This window comes from Quercus suber, unplaced genomic scaffold (genome assembly GCF_002906115.3).
Source record: "Quercus suber isolate HL8 unplaced genomic scaffold, Cork oak 2.0 scaffold_506, whole genome shotgun sequence".
Taxonomy (NCBI): Eukaryota; Viridiplantae; Streptophyta; class Magnoliopsida; order Fagales; family Fagaceae; genus Quercus; species Quercus suber.
The window spans coordinates 418006-433279 of NW_027069955.1; the positions used below are offsets into that span (position 1 = coordinate 418006).

General features: G+C 33.6%; 1 protein-coding gene across 1 annotated transcript; it reads left to right on the forward strand.

The window, feature by feature from the left end:
• The first annotated feature begins 6894 nt into the window (after positions 1 to 6894).
• LOC112012088 (uncharacterized) lies at positions 6895 to 11101 on the forward strand. Its single transcript, XM_065763434.1, has 7 exons — positions 6895 to 7322; positions 8023 to 8061; positions 8172 to 8242; positions 8706 to 8770; positions 10029 to 10118; positions 10199 to 10291; positions 10490 to 11101. Exons 1-7 carry the CDS (start codon positions 7009 to 7011, stop codon positions 10922 to 10924), a joined length of 1107 nt encoding a protein of 368 aa, XP_065619506.1. The 5' UTR covers positions 6895 to 7008; the 3' UTR covers positions 10925 to 11101.
• Positions 11102 to 15274: the final 4173 nt, after the last annotated feature.

Here is a 15274-nt window from a genome sequence, read left to right on the forward strand (position 1 = left end):
ACATTTGAATCCACGTCCATGCTATTCAATCCATATGCAACCATGCCTAGTCGTTGTATCTGTCATTAGGGCCTAGTTCTTAAACCCGCTCTCTACAAATTTATTGTATTAGGCTAGCTGGGCTTAAGTCCACTTACTCAACAGCAGAAGTGCTCAAACCTAGTCCCTACAATTGGCGTTGTCTGTGGGAAGAACTCGTGTATTAGTAAGGGCAACAACTGAGCATGGTAGGATTAGGCCCTCATCAAGCAGGCTCCCATCAGCCTGAACCAGTCAAATCCTAGCATCAGGGCAACTTCGCCAACCCTAAGCGCAATCAAAATGAAGAGAATGGAAGATTTCGAGAGGGAAGTGTGCACACCACTCAAACCAGTAGAAGCTACTCGCATGAGGACAGTCATGTGCCCTAGAGACAAAACAACAATCGGGCAATTCATGTTCTTTGTCACAGAAAGAAACAATTTTTAATTATTGCAAACATAAAATTGCTGCAAATCAAAACAAATTGATTGACTGTTGTGTCTAAACATGATGCATTATATTCAAGAGAGGTGCATGAACGAAATAGAGAATATGATATATTTGAATTCATAACCAATTATTATTTTTTGTTAATGTGAATTTTCTAAAGCAAATGGTCTTGAAGTCCAATAACATCAGTCCCTTTTCGTCGGTTTGGTTTGTGAAGATCGAATCCAATCTTCATTCTTGACGCCTACATATAAATGCATTGACTAAAGGCTATGATCTGTTAAAAGTTAATATAAAACTCTAGTTGAGTGTAATTTTTTAAGTTGAATCTTATTCAGCTTCTATTTCTGATCATATTTATTTTTGGGCATTGGTACACCTTAGTTATTTGGGTTTTGGGTCCTATTAGAGTATTCACGGTAACAAAACTAAAAAATATAGTTTTTAGCAACTCAAAATACTACTTTATCTATTTTAATTTTTATCACCCCACTTTATAATACACCTAACATCAAAGTTTTTATTTTAACATTCAACACATTAAAATAATATAAACAACACAATAAAATAATATATCTAATACAATAAATAACAATTACAATCATCAACACATTAAAATACTATTTTTTAACACCACACATTAAAAAAATTAATTAATTTTTGAGTTTTAAGCTACAGTGAGCTACTATCTATAGTAGCTCACTGTAGCTGTTACTTAAATTCTTTTGAGTTTACCTCTTTTGCTGCACAATATATTTTGAGAGTATTGATTGCTAAATTCACTTTTTAGTCAATTTAACAATTTTATTGGGGATGTTAGTGGTAGATTATCGACTCTAGCAATAGGTTGGTGATTTGCTCTAGCTTAAAGCATTTTGCAGATTGCTATTTAGTAAGCTTGCATGTCTTTATGGTGACCACAAACTAAGATAGGGACAAAATTTATACTTTAGCTGATAGAATGCTGTCTTACAAAACTTCAACCACAACAAATTAACCTCAAACACATGATACTCTATTATATATATCAAACAAAGCCTAGATCTCAAATGTTTAGAGACTATGGTGGCTTGTCTTGTCAATAGCCATCTTGGTTTATAATAATATTAATAGTGAAAAATACCGATTTAGATCCCAGTGATTTGAACTACTAATTTTTTTACTGGATGGATTCAATTCTTAATCAAGGTAACTATAATCAAAAGATTCAAATGAAAATTAAATTATATATGGGTAAACGCATAAAGAACAAACACAACCACACTAACATAAAGAGTATTTTTTTCACAAAGCGAAAACCCTTGCAACAAGGTAATAAATACACTCTAAAGGCCAAGCCCCAAGAAGTAAATCCACTATGTTGTTGCGGTATAGACTACACTCACACGAAACCTCATGTGTACATGTAGATAGACATCAAACATGAGCTCTCTGCTCCCGCTAACAATTGCAGACTCCTATCTTGTGGCTTTTACATGATCTGTTTTGGAAGCAATTCTTACTTGCATATCAATCTCTTCCACTCCAAGAGCTTCTTGAAAATTTAATGACATCTTCGTGTTTTATCGATCAAGTTGTTGGAACAAAAACCTCTCGAGGAAGTTCAATAGAATGGTTGAAACTTAAAAGATAATAAAATTTTCTCTATAGGTTTTCTCTCTATATTTTTGCATTTGTCTTCCCTTTCTATAAAATAGGGTTAGGTTTTGGTTTAAATATATGTAGGGATTAGGGTTGAGGTGGCTACAGAATTAGCCATGGAAGGAAAAATTTGTAACTTCCATGATAGGGTTTGCTTGACCGAGTGGCAAACGAATGTCAACTGAAACTCCCTAACTAGAATTTATTTTGGCTCAACCAAGATCTAGATTTTACTTGATCCAAGTCTTCAGTTTTGTATAGTGACTAGAAGCTTCAGTTTCCAACACATTTAACATTTTACACCAGAATACATTATAAAGTAACTAACCCAAAATTACAACACTTTTTTGTCATGCAATAGACCAACGCGAAATTTCCTAACATATAATAATAATAATAATAATAATAAAAAGAAGATAAAATTGCATTTTTGGTCCTACATTTTGGACCTACTCTCATTTTGGTCCCTAACTTTATCAAATTGCTTACCAAGTGAGCATAGTTTTCCCAACATTTTTGTCACTATAGCTTACCAAATGCTCTGAAGTCTACAAGACTATTACAACTATTACAAACAAACCCATAAAATTGGATTATCTATACTATATATAAAAAGATTTCTTTTTTTGAATTGAACTTTATATGTTAAAAAAATACCCTCGTTAATGAAGGGTAATTTCTTTTAGAAATAGAGTCATAAATGTCAATTAACAAATTTCATTTAAATTCAAAAAGAGAACTATTAAAATTTAGGATTTTTTACTTTCATCTTTTTATTCCCAAAAAATTAGTTTTTTTTTATAAATATTTTTAATAATAAATGCAAATTATTAACCTTTACCCAAAAAAATAAAAGAGTCTCTGAGCACGTGCAACGCGCATGCTTAGAGACTAGTATATTATAACTAAATCAGAATGTAAGTTATAATTAGCTTAATCCGCGTGCTTAGAATCTAGTATATTATAACTAAATTAGAATGTGGGTTATAATTAGCTTAATAGGTAAATTTCTATGTCATCAAATTAGAGATTTTGATTTAAATCCATCTTGTATTAAAATGAAATCAATTAGTGCTTAGGTTTAATGATAAAATGTAATCATCATGGAATGGAACTTTAAGTGAGTGTTTGGATCCACGTTCACATTTCCAAGTTCACGTTTTCATATTCTTTTTTTTTTTTTTTCACATGTTTTCTGCTTTTTGAGACAAATAACATTGTTCATCACTGTTTACGGGACCCACAGACACTTTATTCAGGAAAAAAAAATGTTAAAAATGGGTCTCACGTACTATTTACACATTTAAAAATTATTTTGCTACAGTATTTTCAGTTTTTAGTTTCAGCAAAAATAAGTTGTATCAAAACGGACCCTAAGAATTTAATCCTATGGAATCTATGAAAAGAAAAAACAAAATTAAAAAAAAAAAAAAAAAAAAAAAAAAGAAGCTTAAACAAAGACAAACTCTAGTACTTTTGTCTTACCTCTAGTACTTTTTTAACTGAACATATCTTTTTATTTTAAATATACAATAGCAAGTAGTAGTGAGTTTCAATTTCCATATTTTATTTAGTTAGTGAATGATGTGACAATTTCTCATTAAAACAAAATGAGATTCCAGTTGAAAAAATATTAGAGGTAAGTCAAACTTTTAAAAAACCATGTAGATTCAAATAATAAAAATAGTAACAAATCCGAAACAACCTTGCCCTTGTTGTGTAAACAGTGAAAATAGGATATTTTTTAGACTTCTAGTGACACATAAATTGTCATAATTTTTGCTACAACTAGTTTATGTGTCAGACTGTGACTGGTTGCCTGTCATTTTCTCTTGGACCCATCATTTTTTTTCTTTACTATTTACAATTTTATGTGTTTTAGAATTTTTCGTGAAAATAGGGATCGAGTAAAGATTTTTTTTTTTTTTTTCCTTTCTTTTTTTTAAATGTTGGAGCACTGGACTGGAAGTCTGAAACGCCATATACAAATTTTAAATTGGACAGGATTCAAACTTAAACATGTGGCCAGCATTTTGTGTGATGAATCCACATATATAATGGCATTTTATTTTCTATTTAAAAGCTTTATTGAGTTCTGATATACGCTTCCAAACCCATTGGAAATAAATAAATAAATAAAAGAAATACTAATAATCTTTGATTTTTGATGCATGTTGCGCGTGGAAGAGTTGTCTCCAATCAAACACAACTTGGAACCAAATCCAACCGTATGTTTGGACAACCTTTAAAAAAAAAAAACTTATTTTTTGAACAATAAAACTATATTTCAATTTATTTTCAACATTTTTTTTTAAAACTCAATACAGCTCGGGTCTTGAGAGATTGAACTAATCTGATGGTACATAGTAAGGTTTTGTGCCCGAAGATCACGCCGGTTATACACCAACACTGTTCTAGTAAATCTAACTAGTAAAGTTATAGACACAATCTAATTGTAAACTAATTTATAATATTTTTATAAACTGTAATGTGATTTTAGTAATTTTTAAATAATTATTAGTAAACATAAATGTGAAATTAGTAATGGATTTATATTAGAACTTGTGTGGCGTCCGAACTGTTGGGCCCACTCAGCCCCTAGTCTCCGCTCCAAAACACACAGTCATTGGGCCCAATTCTCATTCGCCCTAAGGCCCAACCCTTGCTATCACAGCTCGGGGGTGCCGAGCTTCACTACTAAGTTATGATCGGCATATTTTTTACCGAGCACGTTCGGAGGTGTCATTGAACGGCGCATCAATTTTGTTCGGCTCAAAGAAGGCCCTCCAAGCGCCACCACCTATTAGAACTTGTGTGGCGTCCGAACTGTTGGGCCCACTCAGCCCCTAGTCTCCGCTCCAAAACACACAGTCATTGGGCCCAATTCTCATTCGCCCTAAGGCCCAACCCTTGCTATCACAGCTCGGGGGTGCCGAGCTTCACTACTAAGTTATGATCGGCATATTTTTTACCGAGCACGTTCGGAGGTGTCATTGAACGGCGCATCAATTTTGTTCGGCTCAAAGAAGGCCCTCCAAGCGCCACCACCTAGCTCTAACCTGAAGTGGGCACCAAGTCCCAAAGCCACCCAGGCCTAGACTCCCACTTACCATCCCCCTAATTGGACCCTCCGTAGCACTAAACGCGCACTAACTCTGCCGAGCTGCCGACAAAGGCGGGAACCAAGTCCCAAAACCACCCATACCTGACCTCCCACTTAGAGAAAATCCTACTGGACCCTCTGTTGCACAAACATGAGAGCATTGATAACCTACGCCTGAGCTGAGCACTATAAATAAGAGGGGAGGATAAGAAAGAAGGGTTGGTCAGAAAAGGGGAGGGAAGCGAACAGTGGTAATAGAGAGGCAAAATAGAGAGAATCCGAGAGGAGAAGGAGGAAGGCTTGTGTTGTCGAGAAAGAGAAAAGTGATCTCATTGAGTCCTTAGTTGTAGAACTACCCACAGTAGGAAATTCAGCCCAACAAACAAATAAGTTGTGAACCCAAGTGGAGCTGAGCCCATTGGCCTCATTTGCGACCCGCACAGAACTAATAAAATTTTTTCACATTAATACTATTGCGTACTTTTGGTGTTGTAGTTATTCTACAAATATAAATACTTTTATGGTGTGAAGAGAAAATACAAAAGTTTAAACCTTCAAGAAGGAACTTCACATTCATAAACACTTAAATTAAATTAAAGTAAAAATTTTATTTTATATAAAAAAAAATTTGTCACGTTAATAATTTTTCAAATTATTATAAAATAGGACGTGATTATAACGTTACTCAAATCCAATGGCCTCCGCTTTCACACAAACCACTTTAAAAACGCCACGTCATCGAACACATCTACTTTCTCGTGAAGGCAGTAGGCACCGACCCATACAATATTTCCCTTTTTGAAATTGAAAGTACCCAAGTCCCGACAAAACTTCATAATTGTTTAGAACAAAGAAACAGAGAAAGACGAAACCAAGTACGTCATACGTAGGACCCACGTGTACTTTTTTTTTTAAACGAACGAATAAGGTTTCTTCATTGACCCGGCTTACTTTGAAACCATAATACTCGAGGGTGGGAATGGGACACCCTAGGTGAGGCAGGACTATTCAACATCGTGACACAGTATTTTTGTAAAATGCACTGTTTGAATTATTTTTGTAACTTTTAGACACGCATGCGTGATCTAAGGTCCGTTTAAATACAATTACTATAGTATGAATAGCGTTATAAGATCTATTTTTAATTTTTTTTTCTAATAAACAGTGTATTATCTTCTAAAAGTTGTTGAGAGTGAATAAATAAATAAATAACGTAAACATAAAACGCAGCTCAAAACGTGGATCCAAACAAATACCTAATCTCATTTTTGTAAAATGCACAACTTGAATCATGCAACTTTGGGACACACAAGCATGATCCAGTCTCATTTTTGTGGAAGGCACTACTCGAATACTGCAACTCTTAGACACGCAAGCACGAACTCCCTCAGACCTAAGAGGTAACCACGTGTACATCTAAATTATATGGATAGAGTCTAATCAATATATACTCTTAGAACACATATTTACTATTAATTTTGAAAAAAAACTTATGAAAAATTGAAAAATTTGTCAAAATAGTAAATTATTTTTTTATTTTTTAATAAAAAATTTCTTAAAATAATTTATTAATATACTCCTAACGTGTCCCAAGGGCACACGCTAGATCATAGACAGCTTTTTTCACACTCATAACGAAACGATTGCAGAGGATAAATACCTTTCACCACCTCCAAATTCAACTCCTCATTTTCTCCGTCACCAATAAAATATAAATAGCCTCCATCATCGAGCACCCTCTGTCTGTTTCTCTGAGAATCTCAATTCTATCTCAGCCACCCGTTGCGGCGGAGATGGAGCAGCAACTGACCTCCGGAGCCAGCAACCGAATAATCCCAATTCTGAGAGCTTTGAGGACCTCTCTCATTTTCGTTTACACAGTCCTCCTCTCTCTCCTCCTCCTCCGCCGCCGCCTCTCTCCTTCTCAATATTCAAGCAAGCGCAGGAGGGAAGAGGAGGACACCTTGAGAAGGAGAGCCTTGGCCGAAGATTTGGACGTTTCTTTTGGCAATGACCACCGGCTCCGATGCTCCAACTCCTTGTTCTTTGGCCCTAGTTCCTATGCCGTCTTCTGCCGCTCCTGGGTTCCGGTCTCCGGTGACTTAAAGTAAGGCTTTTCTTCTTTTTTTTTTTTTTTTTTTTGAAATGGTATCTGTTTGGTTTAAAGTCTGGGTTTTTATTTGTTTGGAATTGGGAGATTGAAAATTGAAACCAACCCATGAAGCAAAAATTTGGGCTTTTTTATGTTTATGAAGTGTGTTTTTGTAGTTTTTGGTATTTGGATTATGCGCTATGAAGAGATATGAAGTAAGCTTTTTCACTTTTATTTCTTCTTTTGAAATGGGTCTGTTTGGTTATGGAGAAAAATGATGAATGATGGAAAAGAAGCTTAAACAAAAGCTAGGATTTTTATTTGTTTGGAATTGGGATATTGAAAATTGAAACGAACCCATGAACCAAAGAATTGGACTTTTTGTGTCTATGAAGTGTTTTTGTAGTGTTTGGTGTTAATTATGAGCTTTTGATATCAATTTGAAGAGATATATTGTCCTGTGGAAGCTAATCTGCAAGATGTGCAGGTCGCTTACTTGTATTCTAGATTTTCTAGTGTGTTCCTAATAAAATTCTGGCACACCAGGAGACACACTAGACGAAAGGATTAGAGGACTCTGGTTTTGGTTCCCACTCATCTTTAGCATGTACAGTTTTTACTGTTTTTACTTTGTACATTACTTGTTGTGGCCTTTATTCTGCTCTGCTGCTCTTTCTCTACTTTTATTTTAAGAACTCGTGGTTTGTAATTTCAGGGGCATCTTGCTTATCATACATGGGCTTAATGAGCACGGGTAATTTTGGTTTTCTCTAACCCTTTTGTAATTTTTGTCATCCATGCTATAACATATATTGTTAACTAATGGAGTATTATGATGAGTCTCTAATTGATGTTCATTTTCAGTGGAAGATATGCAAATTTTGCTAGGCAACTAACATCCAGCAATTTTGGGGTCTATGCAATGGACTGGATAGGTACCAACAATTGTACTACTTTTACTTGTTTAATTGTAAAATGACAATGCTGTGCATGCAACTACTATGCCAAGAGTAAAAGACAGGTTTTGTATCATTACTGGTACTTAAGAGGAATAATAAATTTTGAAACTGTTCCAAATATTTGGGTATCATATTAAATAATTCCTTTTTGTCATCATTTGAAATGAAAAGTATTCTGGATTATGTACAGGATAATTCAAAAGATATTAAGAAGTGCCATCATAGAATTTTATATCATAAATTTGGAGGAACAATCTCTATCTCTCTCCCTCCCTTTTTGAGATCATGCTATTATAGGCATCATGTACAAGTCCACTTTTTATGTTGATCATCAGTTTTCAATTTCTTGTTATTCTCATTACCATATCTTTTTCTTTTTCGTTTAAGATGATTAATTAAGAGTTCTTAGGTGATGAGTTTTTCATTTATTTTTCTATAGGTCACGGTGGGAGCGATGGATTGCATGGGTATGTACCTTCATTGGACCATGTTGTTGCAGACACTGTAAGTTGTAATTCTTACAAATTTTGTAGATCCATTTACATTCAATCCAAGGATACAAAAACGTTTTGTTACAACCATTTGGTTTCGTTGTTCGAGTCCCAGAGATTGGCTTTCTATGGACCATCAGCGTAGTTAAAAAGTGTGCTTAGGCACACTTAAAAGCTTAAAGCCCCAAAGTCTAAGCACTTTTCATACTTAAACCAAAGTGAAGCTCATCTTCTTTGGTGTTTTTTGAAGAAACACAAAGCACACCTAGGCTCGCTAATTTAAATATCATTAAAATTATTCATTCGATCTTGAAGGAAATGACACGAAGCATTGATTTGTTATTGGGACACTATTCTTAAAGCATTGTACTACATAAACAATTTTTGGTTTACATATCTTAAGACACGAGCAAGGATGATTTCTCCTATTCCTGTGCTTTTTGGTCTTTCCCTTTTGATTGAATCCTATACTTATATTTTGATTATAGCTATTACAATTATGTATTTTTATAAAGCACAGGAGAATTATATGAAATGTTTAAGTTTAAACTTTATGTGAAAGTCATATTGTCCATTGATTATTGTCTTCAAATTTACCATATAAAATTTAAGAAATTGAAATAACTTGTGTAAAATTTGAACTGACAAACTTTTTGCAGTTGCATTATCCATTTGAGCTAATAGGCAAATAAATTACTATTTTAAGTTTATTAACTTTCTCTATTATTTGTTACGAATCTTTTTAGTAAAGGTTATTAACTTATTATACATAATGTTTGAACAATGTGACGATGGGCTCTAGTTTAAATTGCATTGCCTTTCCTTGTAAGGGTAAGGTGAAACTGTGAAAGGCAATGTCATGGTTCAAGACACACCAGTTGCGCGTGTAACTTAACAATAAGGTGCATGCCTGGACTTTGTGCTTTGTGCCTAGGCTTTAAGAGGCCCTTGAGCTTAGTTGCCCTTAGCACTTTCATGAATGCTGTTTACCACTCTATCTAGGGCAGCCATACTTTCTGTTAACACATGGAATTATATCTTTTCCAAGTTTATCAACCCGTGTAGTTCAGTTCTTTCCATGTCAGCACAATCAGCTTGATTCATGTCAATAGTCAATACCACCCTCCACTGCCATCTTCACTGATTGGGAGACCATAACAAATCAAAATTTGAAACATTACTTTACCTTGTCTGTCTTGTTCTTGAAACATTCATCATTTGATGTTCTTCATACATTCTAGGATAGTGATCTATGTTTTCTCTTTCAACAGGGTGCATTCCTTGAAAAGATCAAGTCAGAGAACTCTGGAATACCATGCTTTCTTTTTGGTCATTCCACTGGGGGTGCTGTGGTTTTGAAGGTAAGGTGTAAACAGACACTAATCCACGCTACTTTGTCTTTTATGAACTTCTAACCTGATAATTTGCACCTCTTGCATAGGCTGCTTCATACACTCACATTGAAGAAATGCTGGAGGGAGTTATATTGACCTCACCAGCTTTGCGTGTGAAGCCAGCACATCCAATTGTTGGGGTATGTTTTTTCTGGTTCACAGCTTGCACATAATCTGATATTCTAAATAATGCATTGAGTTGAATGCCAGAAAATACCAACTTATCTGTGTTTTGGCAATGAACTTTGAGAAAGTAACTTGTTCTTAATTATTGAATAAATTTTTATCATGGATTCCTTGCTGGTTCTTTACATATGAAAATTTGTCCAATTATGCAGGCTATGGCTCCTATTTTTTCTGTGGTTGCTCCCAAGTTCCAATTTAAGGGTGCAAACAAAAGGGGCATTCCAGTTTCTAGGGATCCTGCAGCAATGTTGGCAAAGTATTCTGATCCATTGGTATATACAGGACCTATACGGGTGAGAACAGGCTATGAGATCTTGCGTATTTCTTCTTATTTAATGAGGAGCTTTAGGTCAGTGACTGTCCCATTCTTTGTCCTTCACGGAACTGCTGATAAAGTCACAGATCCTCTAGCCTCGCAGGATCTGTACAATGAGGCAGCTTCCAAGTTCAAAGAGATAAAGCTTTATGATGGCTTCTTGCATGACCTTCTCTTTGAGCCTGAACGTGAAGAGATTGGACAGGATATTATTAACTGGATGGAAAAGAGATTAAGTGCTAGCCTTGGAAATGTTGATTATATCTGGTAAAACAGAGTGCTGCACTTGCACGCCCCCGCACACAGAGAGACAAGTGTAGTATCCGAATAGGTTGTATTAGATTGTTGATTTATCAATACATATGTATCGGGTGGTTGTATCACAATCCAACTTGTATTAAATAGTATGAAAACTTATTATATAGTAGTTCATTCTCATTTTTATGCATTTTTAGTACTTAATTTGATTGGTAGATTCATTAACAGTCTTGATGCTGAACAATGTTTCTGCGTTGTTTTTTTGTTTTTACTTTACAAATTTAGTGCAAAATATTTACAAATAGATGTCGTAAGAACATGATCAGTGCCACTCATAATGCCACAGATCCTTTGCAAGAATATTCTTGTTAGTAGGCAGAGTTTTTATAGTTTTGTCCAAAAAAACACCCGAAAGAAACGAGATATACCATATACCGAGGTAGAAATTGGTAGAATTTACTGAGCTAAAGAATCCCAGATTGAAAACACCCATTGGTGATGGATTGTGGAGATATAATGGTGTCTATAGCAACGCCGAAATTTAAACAGCGGCAACAAAAGAGGGACAAAAAGTTTATCTTGATATGAAGTCCAATAACTTGTTAGAAACTACTTCTTGTTTGAGTTGCAGAACGGAAGCCCATCTTTATCTAACAAGTTATTGTTGGTTGTTTTCTAGTTATGATGCTACTCCAGACTTTAACGAGTCCAACAGCCCTGGAATTATGTCATGTCATAAAATCTGAGGGGGGTTCGTTCCCTAAAAATTAACAATAGAGTAAATTACTGCTGGTGTGTAGATTATAAACGCTGGAGGTTGATGATTGACGAAGACGGAAGTGGTGAGAAAGTCTACATTTTGATGGTTGATAAAGAAGGAAGTGCTGAGAAAATCTACTTACACAACAAATTTGACAAAAATTTATATTTGATGATGTAGCAAATCATTCGTAAGTAAAAACAGTAATGTTACTAGTGGGCTCACATAAAAATCAATAAAAACTAATCAACTTAATAAATGTGAAAAATTTTGTCAAATTTTTTGTGCATATAAAATTTCTCGAAAGTGGTTGTAATTATCAAACCTTGGGGATGGGAATGTGCGAGCTTTGCGAGGATTTCTTGTCTTTTATATTGCAGCAAGTTGTGATTTCCAATCTAGTTAGAGCATTCCCATCCCATTATGCAAAATTGCAAAATGCAATTTGCATAACAATGTAGCAAGCAAATATAAAATAAAACCCCCAACATCAACTTATGCATCATTGTTGGAAACAATATACAATGCTACTATAGCATCCATGTATCAATTTTATTGTTTTTTTTTTTAATCTCTCTCTCATCAATGTGTCCTTGATGTTGTTGTCGTTGGGTCATTGTCATCATTGACATTGCTTATTGAGACCAGGGATGGCCATATCCAATGGGTATTGAATACCCTACTCGAAAGTGGTTGTAATTATCAAGCCTTGGGGATGCCAAGGACTTCTTGTCTTTTATATTGCTGCAACTTGTGATTTCCAATCTAGTTAGAGCATTCCTATTCCATTATGCAAAATGCAATTTGCATAACAATGTAGCGAGCAGATATAAAATAAAACCCCTAACATCAGCTTATGCATCATTGTTGGAAACAATATACAATGCTACTATAGCATCCATGTATCAATTTTATTGTTTATTTTTTAATGTCTCGTGTTCCTTGATGTTGTTGTCATTGGATCATTGTCGTCATCACGTTGCTTATTAAGACCAAGGATGGCTATATCCAATGGGTAATGGATACCCTACCCAACCAAATCCAAAACTTCTAGGTATTACCCAATAAGTCATGGATAAAGCTAATCGGGTTGGGTGTTACCCGGAACTTGAATTTTATCAGGTTGGGTTGAGGTATTACCCAAATCTGACCCATTAAATTAAATTTATAAATAAATAATCTGAGCATGCGCAGTTATGATGTTATATATAATTTAAAAAAAATATTTATTAAGGTGACTTTGTGTGATTTTATGAAATTTATAATGGCTGACTTGATTAAATAAAATATATTGAATACTCAATAGTGACTTATTCAAGTTTTTTTTTTTTTCTTTTTTTATAGCATTATGAACAAATTAGTTAATGACAAAAAATTATTCTAAAACAAAAAGACAAATAATATATAAATGAACATTAGCCATGTTACTAATATAGACTATTTACTATCAACTGGTTCTCATAGCATTATGACCATTAAAATGATTTTCAAATGCTACAAACCGTATATTAATATTTCCTTATTATACATTTTTTTTCAAACGAATCCTTAATTTGGAAATTGATATTTATACTACCAAATATTACCATATTACCAAGATTAACAAGTCAACTATCAAATTTATATTCAAAGTCGTTACCGTGTGAAGACTAAACATTCAATGTTGCTAAAAACTATTTCCTCAAAAAAAATTTGCTAAAAACCAATGTGATTTTAAAGAGTAAAGCTAAAGTTACAAACTATTTTACAACATTTTTACAAATTGTTGATATGTTTAACTTCTTATTGGTTTTCATCCAAATCCACTATCAGCATCACTTTTTCATTTACTAATAACCACTCACTATATCAGTAATTTATAAAAAAAAATTGTATCACTAGCATTACTTGATTTTAAATTTACCATAACTATTGAAAACTGTGACTTATTTAGGTAGGAAACAATTAAAAGGCTAAAAATGAGGAAGGGAATTCTCATTTAAAAGGGTACCTTATGTGTGGGTCAACGTTAAGTAATAGACTAATAGCAATTGGATATCAAGCAATAAATAAGATTTGATTTGAATTTGAAAAATGTAAGACTAATGACTAATGTCAACATAAAATAAATGGTTAATCAATGTTTTAAACAAATAAGGAAACTTTAATGGCTTATAAGTACAATGAACTTGTTGTCTTTAGACAATATTTGCCCTATATAAGAGTTGTTAATGGGTTATTATAAATTGGTCCCTATGATACAACCAAGCAAAATTAATGTAAAAGTGGAATGTTCATTTATTTATTTATGAAGGTTAATTCTTCTCCCCAAGTTTTAGCAATACAAAAAGGATATCATTACCACTTTTCCTCTCTACTCTCTAAGGTAAGGTAGAAAGTTTTCAAATAAATTCAAATATTTTCAGAAAATTCTTTTCCAGTTTTCTTTATATTAGCTTTTATTATATAAATTACGTCAATTCAATTGTACAATATCAAGGAAAATTTTTATAAGGGAAATTTGCTAATAAGAAAAAAAATTCTTATATTTAACAGTGCAATTAAATATCATGGAATTGGTTATTAAATACCTCATAAAGTTCATGGGCAATTAAATCTCTTTTGACATATATAATCCCATGACACTAGGAGTTACCTTTATAGAGTTCTAGAATATTGTATATATCTCACTATGTATTACACATGAATTATAGATTAGAAAAATATAGAATTTTTCCTCTTTTGTCGATTTTCTTCATACAAATCCCATTTAAATAGATTAAAACATCTTGGAATGAATTTCTCAACATAAGAGGTTCATTCTTCCTCAAAAAAAACATAAGAGGTTTATTGGGAGAAAATATTAGGTCCATAAAGAGGATTGCTAACGTGGTTCTTCCAACTAATAAGATGATGTCATCTATGCAAATGTGTGAGTAAACTTCCTAATCAGCACAAAGAATAAAAAATAAAAGATTGTCAGGTGATGTCATATTTGCATAAATAACAACTTTTTTATTGGTTGGGAGATCAGAGAAGACCACAAGTCACCACATGCAATCCTCTTGGTGGATCTAATAATTTATCGTTTAGTGAATATTGCTTGGGAATGACAAAGCAAATTGTTGTACATATGGAAGCAATAAATCTTATGGCTTTCATTCAAGGGAAAAAGAAATGGAGGCTTTAGTCCAACACTATAATTTAGCATATAACTATTAAAATATTGGCAATATAGATTTTTTTTTCCCCCTTTTTTTCAATTTAAAATTCTATCACTAAAATAAAAAATAAAAATAAAAAACTCAGAATTCGAGTTTGGGTTAGATTTGGTTATCCATGGGTAAAAGAGCCGAGTAACAAACAAATATGGGTATTAATCGGGTAAGTGGATCGAATATTCATGAGTAAAATTATTGGATCAGGTTTGGGTATGCCCGACCCATACTCGATCTATGGTCATCTCTAATTAAGACCACGAAGGTCGTCGTGGCTAGGTGAGTCATTGATAGTAGGTTTGGTTTTGAATTTTAGTGGCTGGGTTTGGGGCCAAATTGGCCCAATACCATTAATTTTTGAAGTATTTTGCACGAAGACACTGTTTCGGAAATAATCAGCAATCTA

Coding starts and splice junctions, on each gene's coding strand:
- LOC112012088 (XM_065763434.1), top strand. CDS start 7,009: ATGGAGCAGCAACTGACCTCCGGAGCCAGCAACCGAATAATCCCAATT. Junction 10,119..10,198: donor GGGGTGCTGTGGTTTTGAAG/GTAAGGTGTAAA, acceptor CCTCTTGCATAG/GCTGCTTCATACACTCACAT. Junction 10,292..10,489: donor CAGCACATCCAATTGTTGGG/GTATGTTTTTTC, acceptor CCAATTATGCAG/GCTATGGCTCCTATTTTTTC.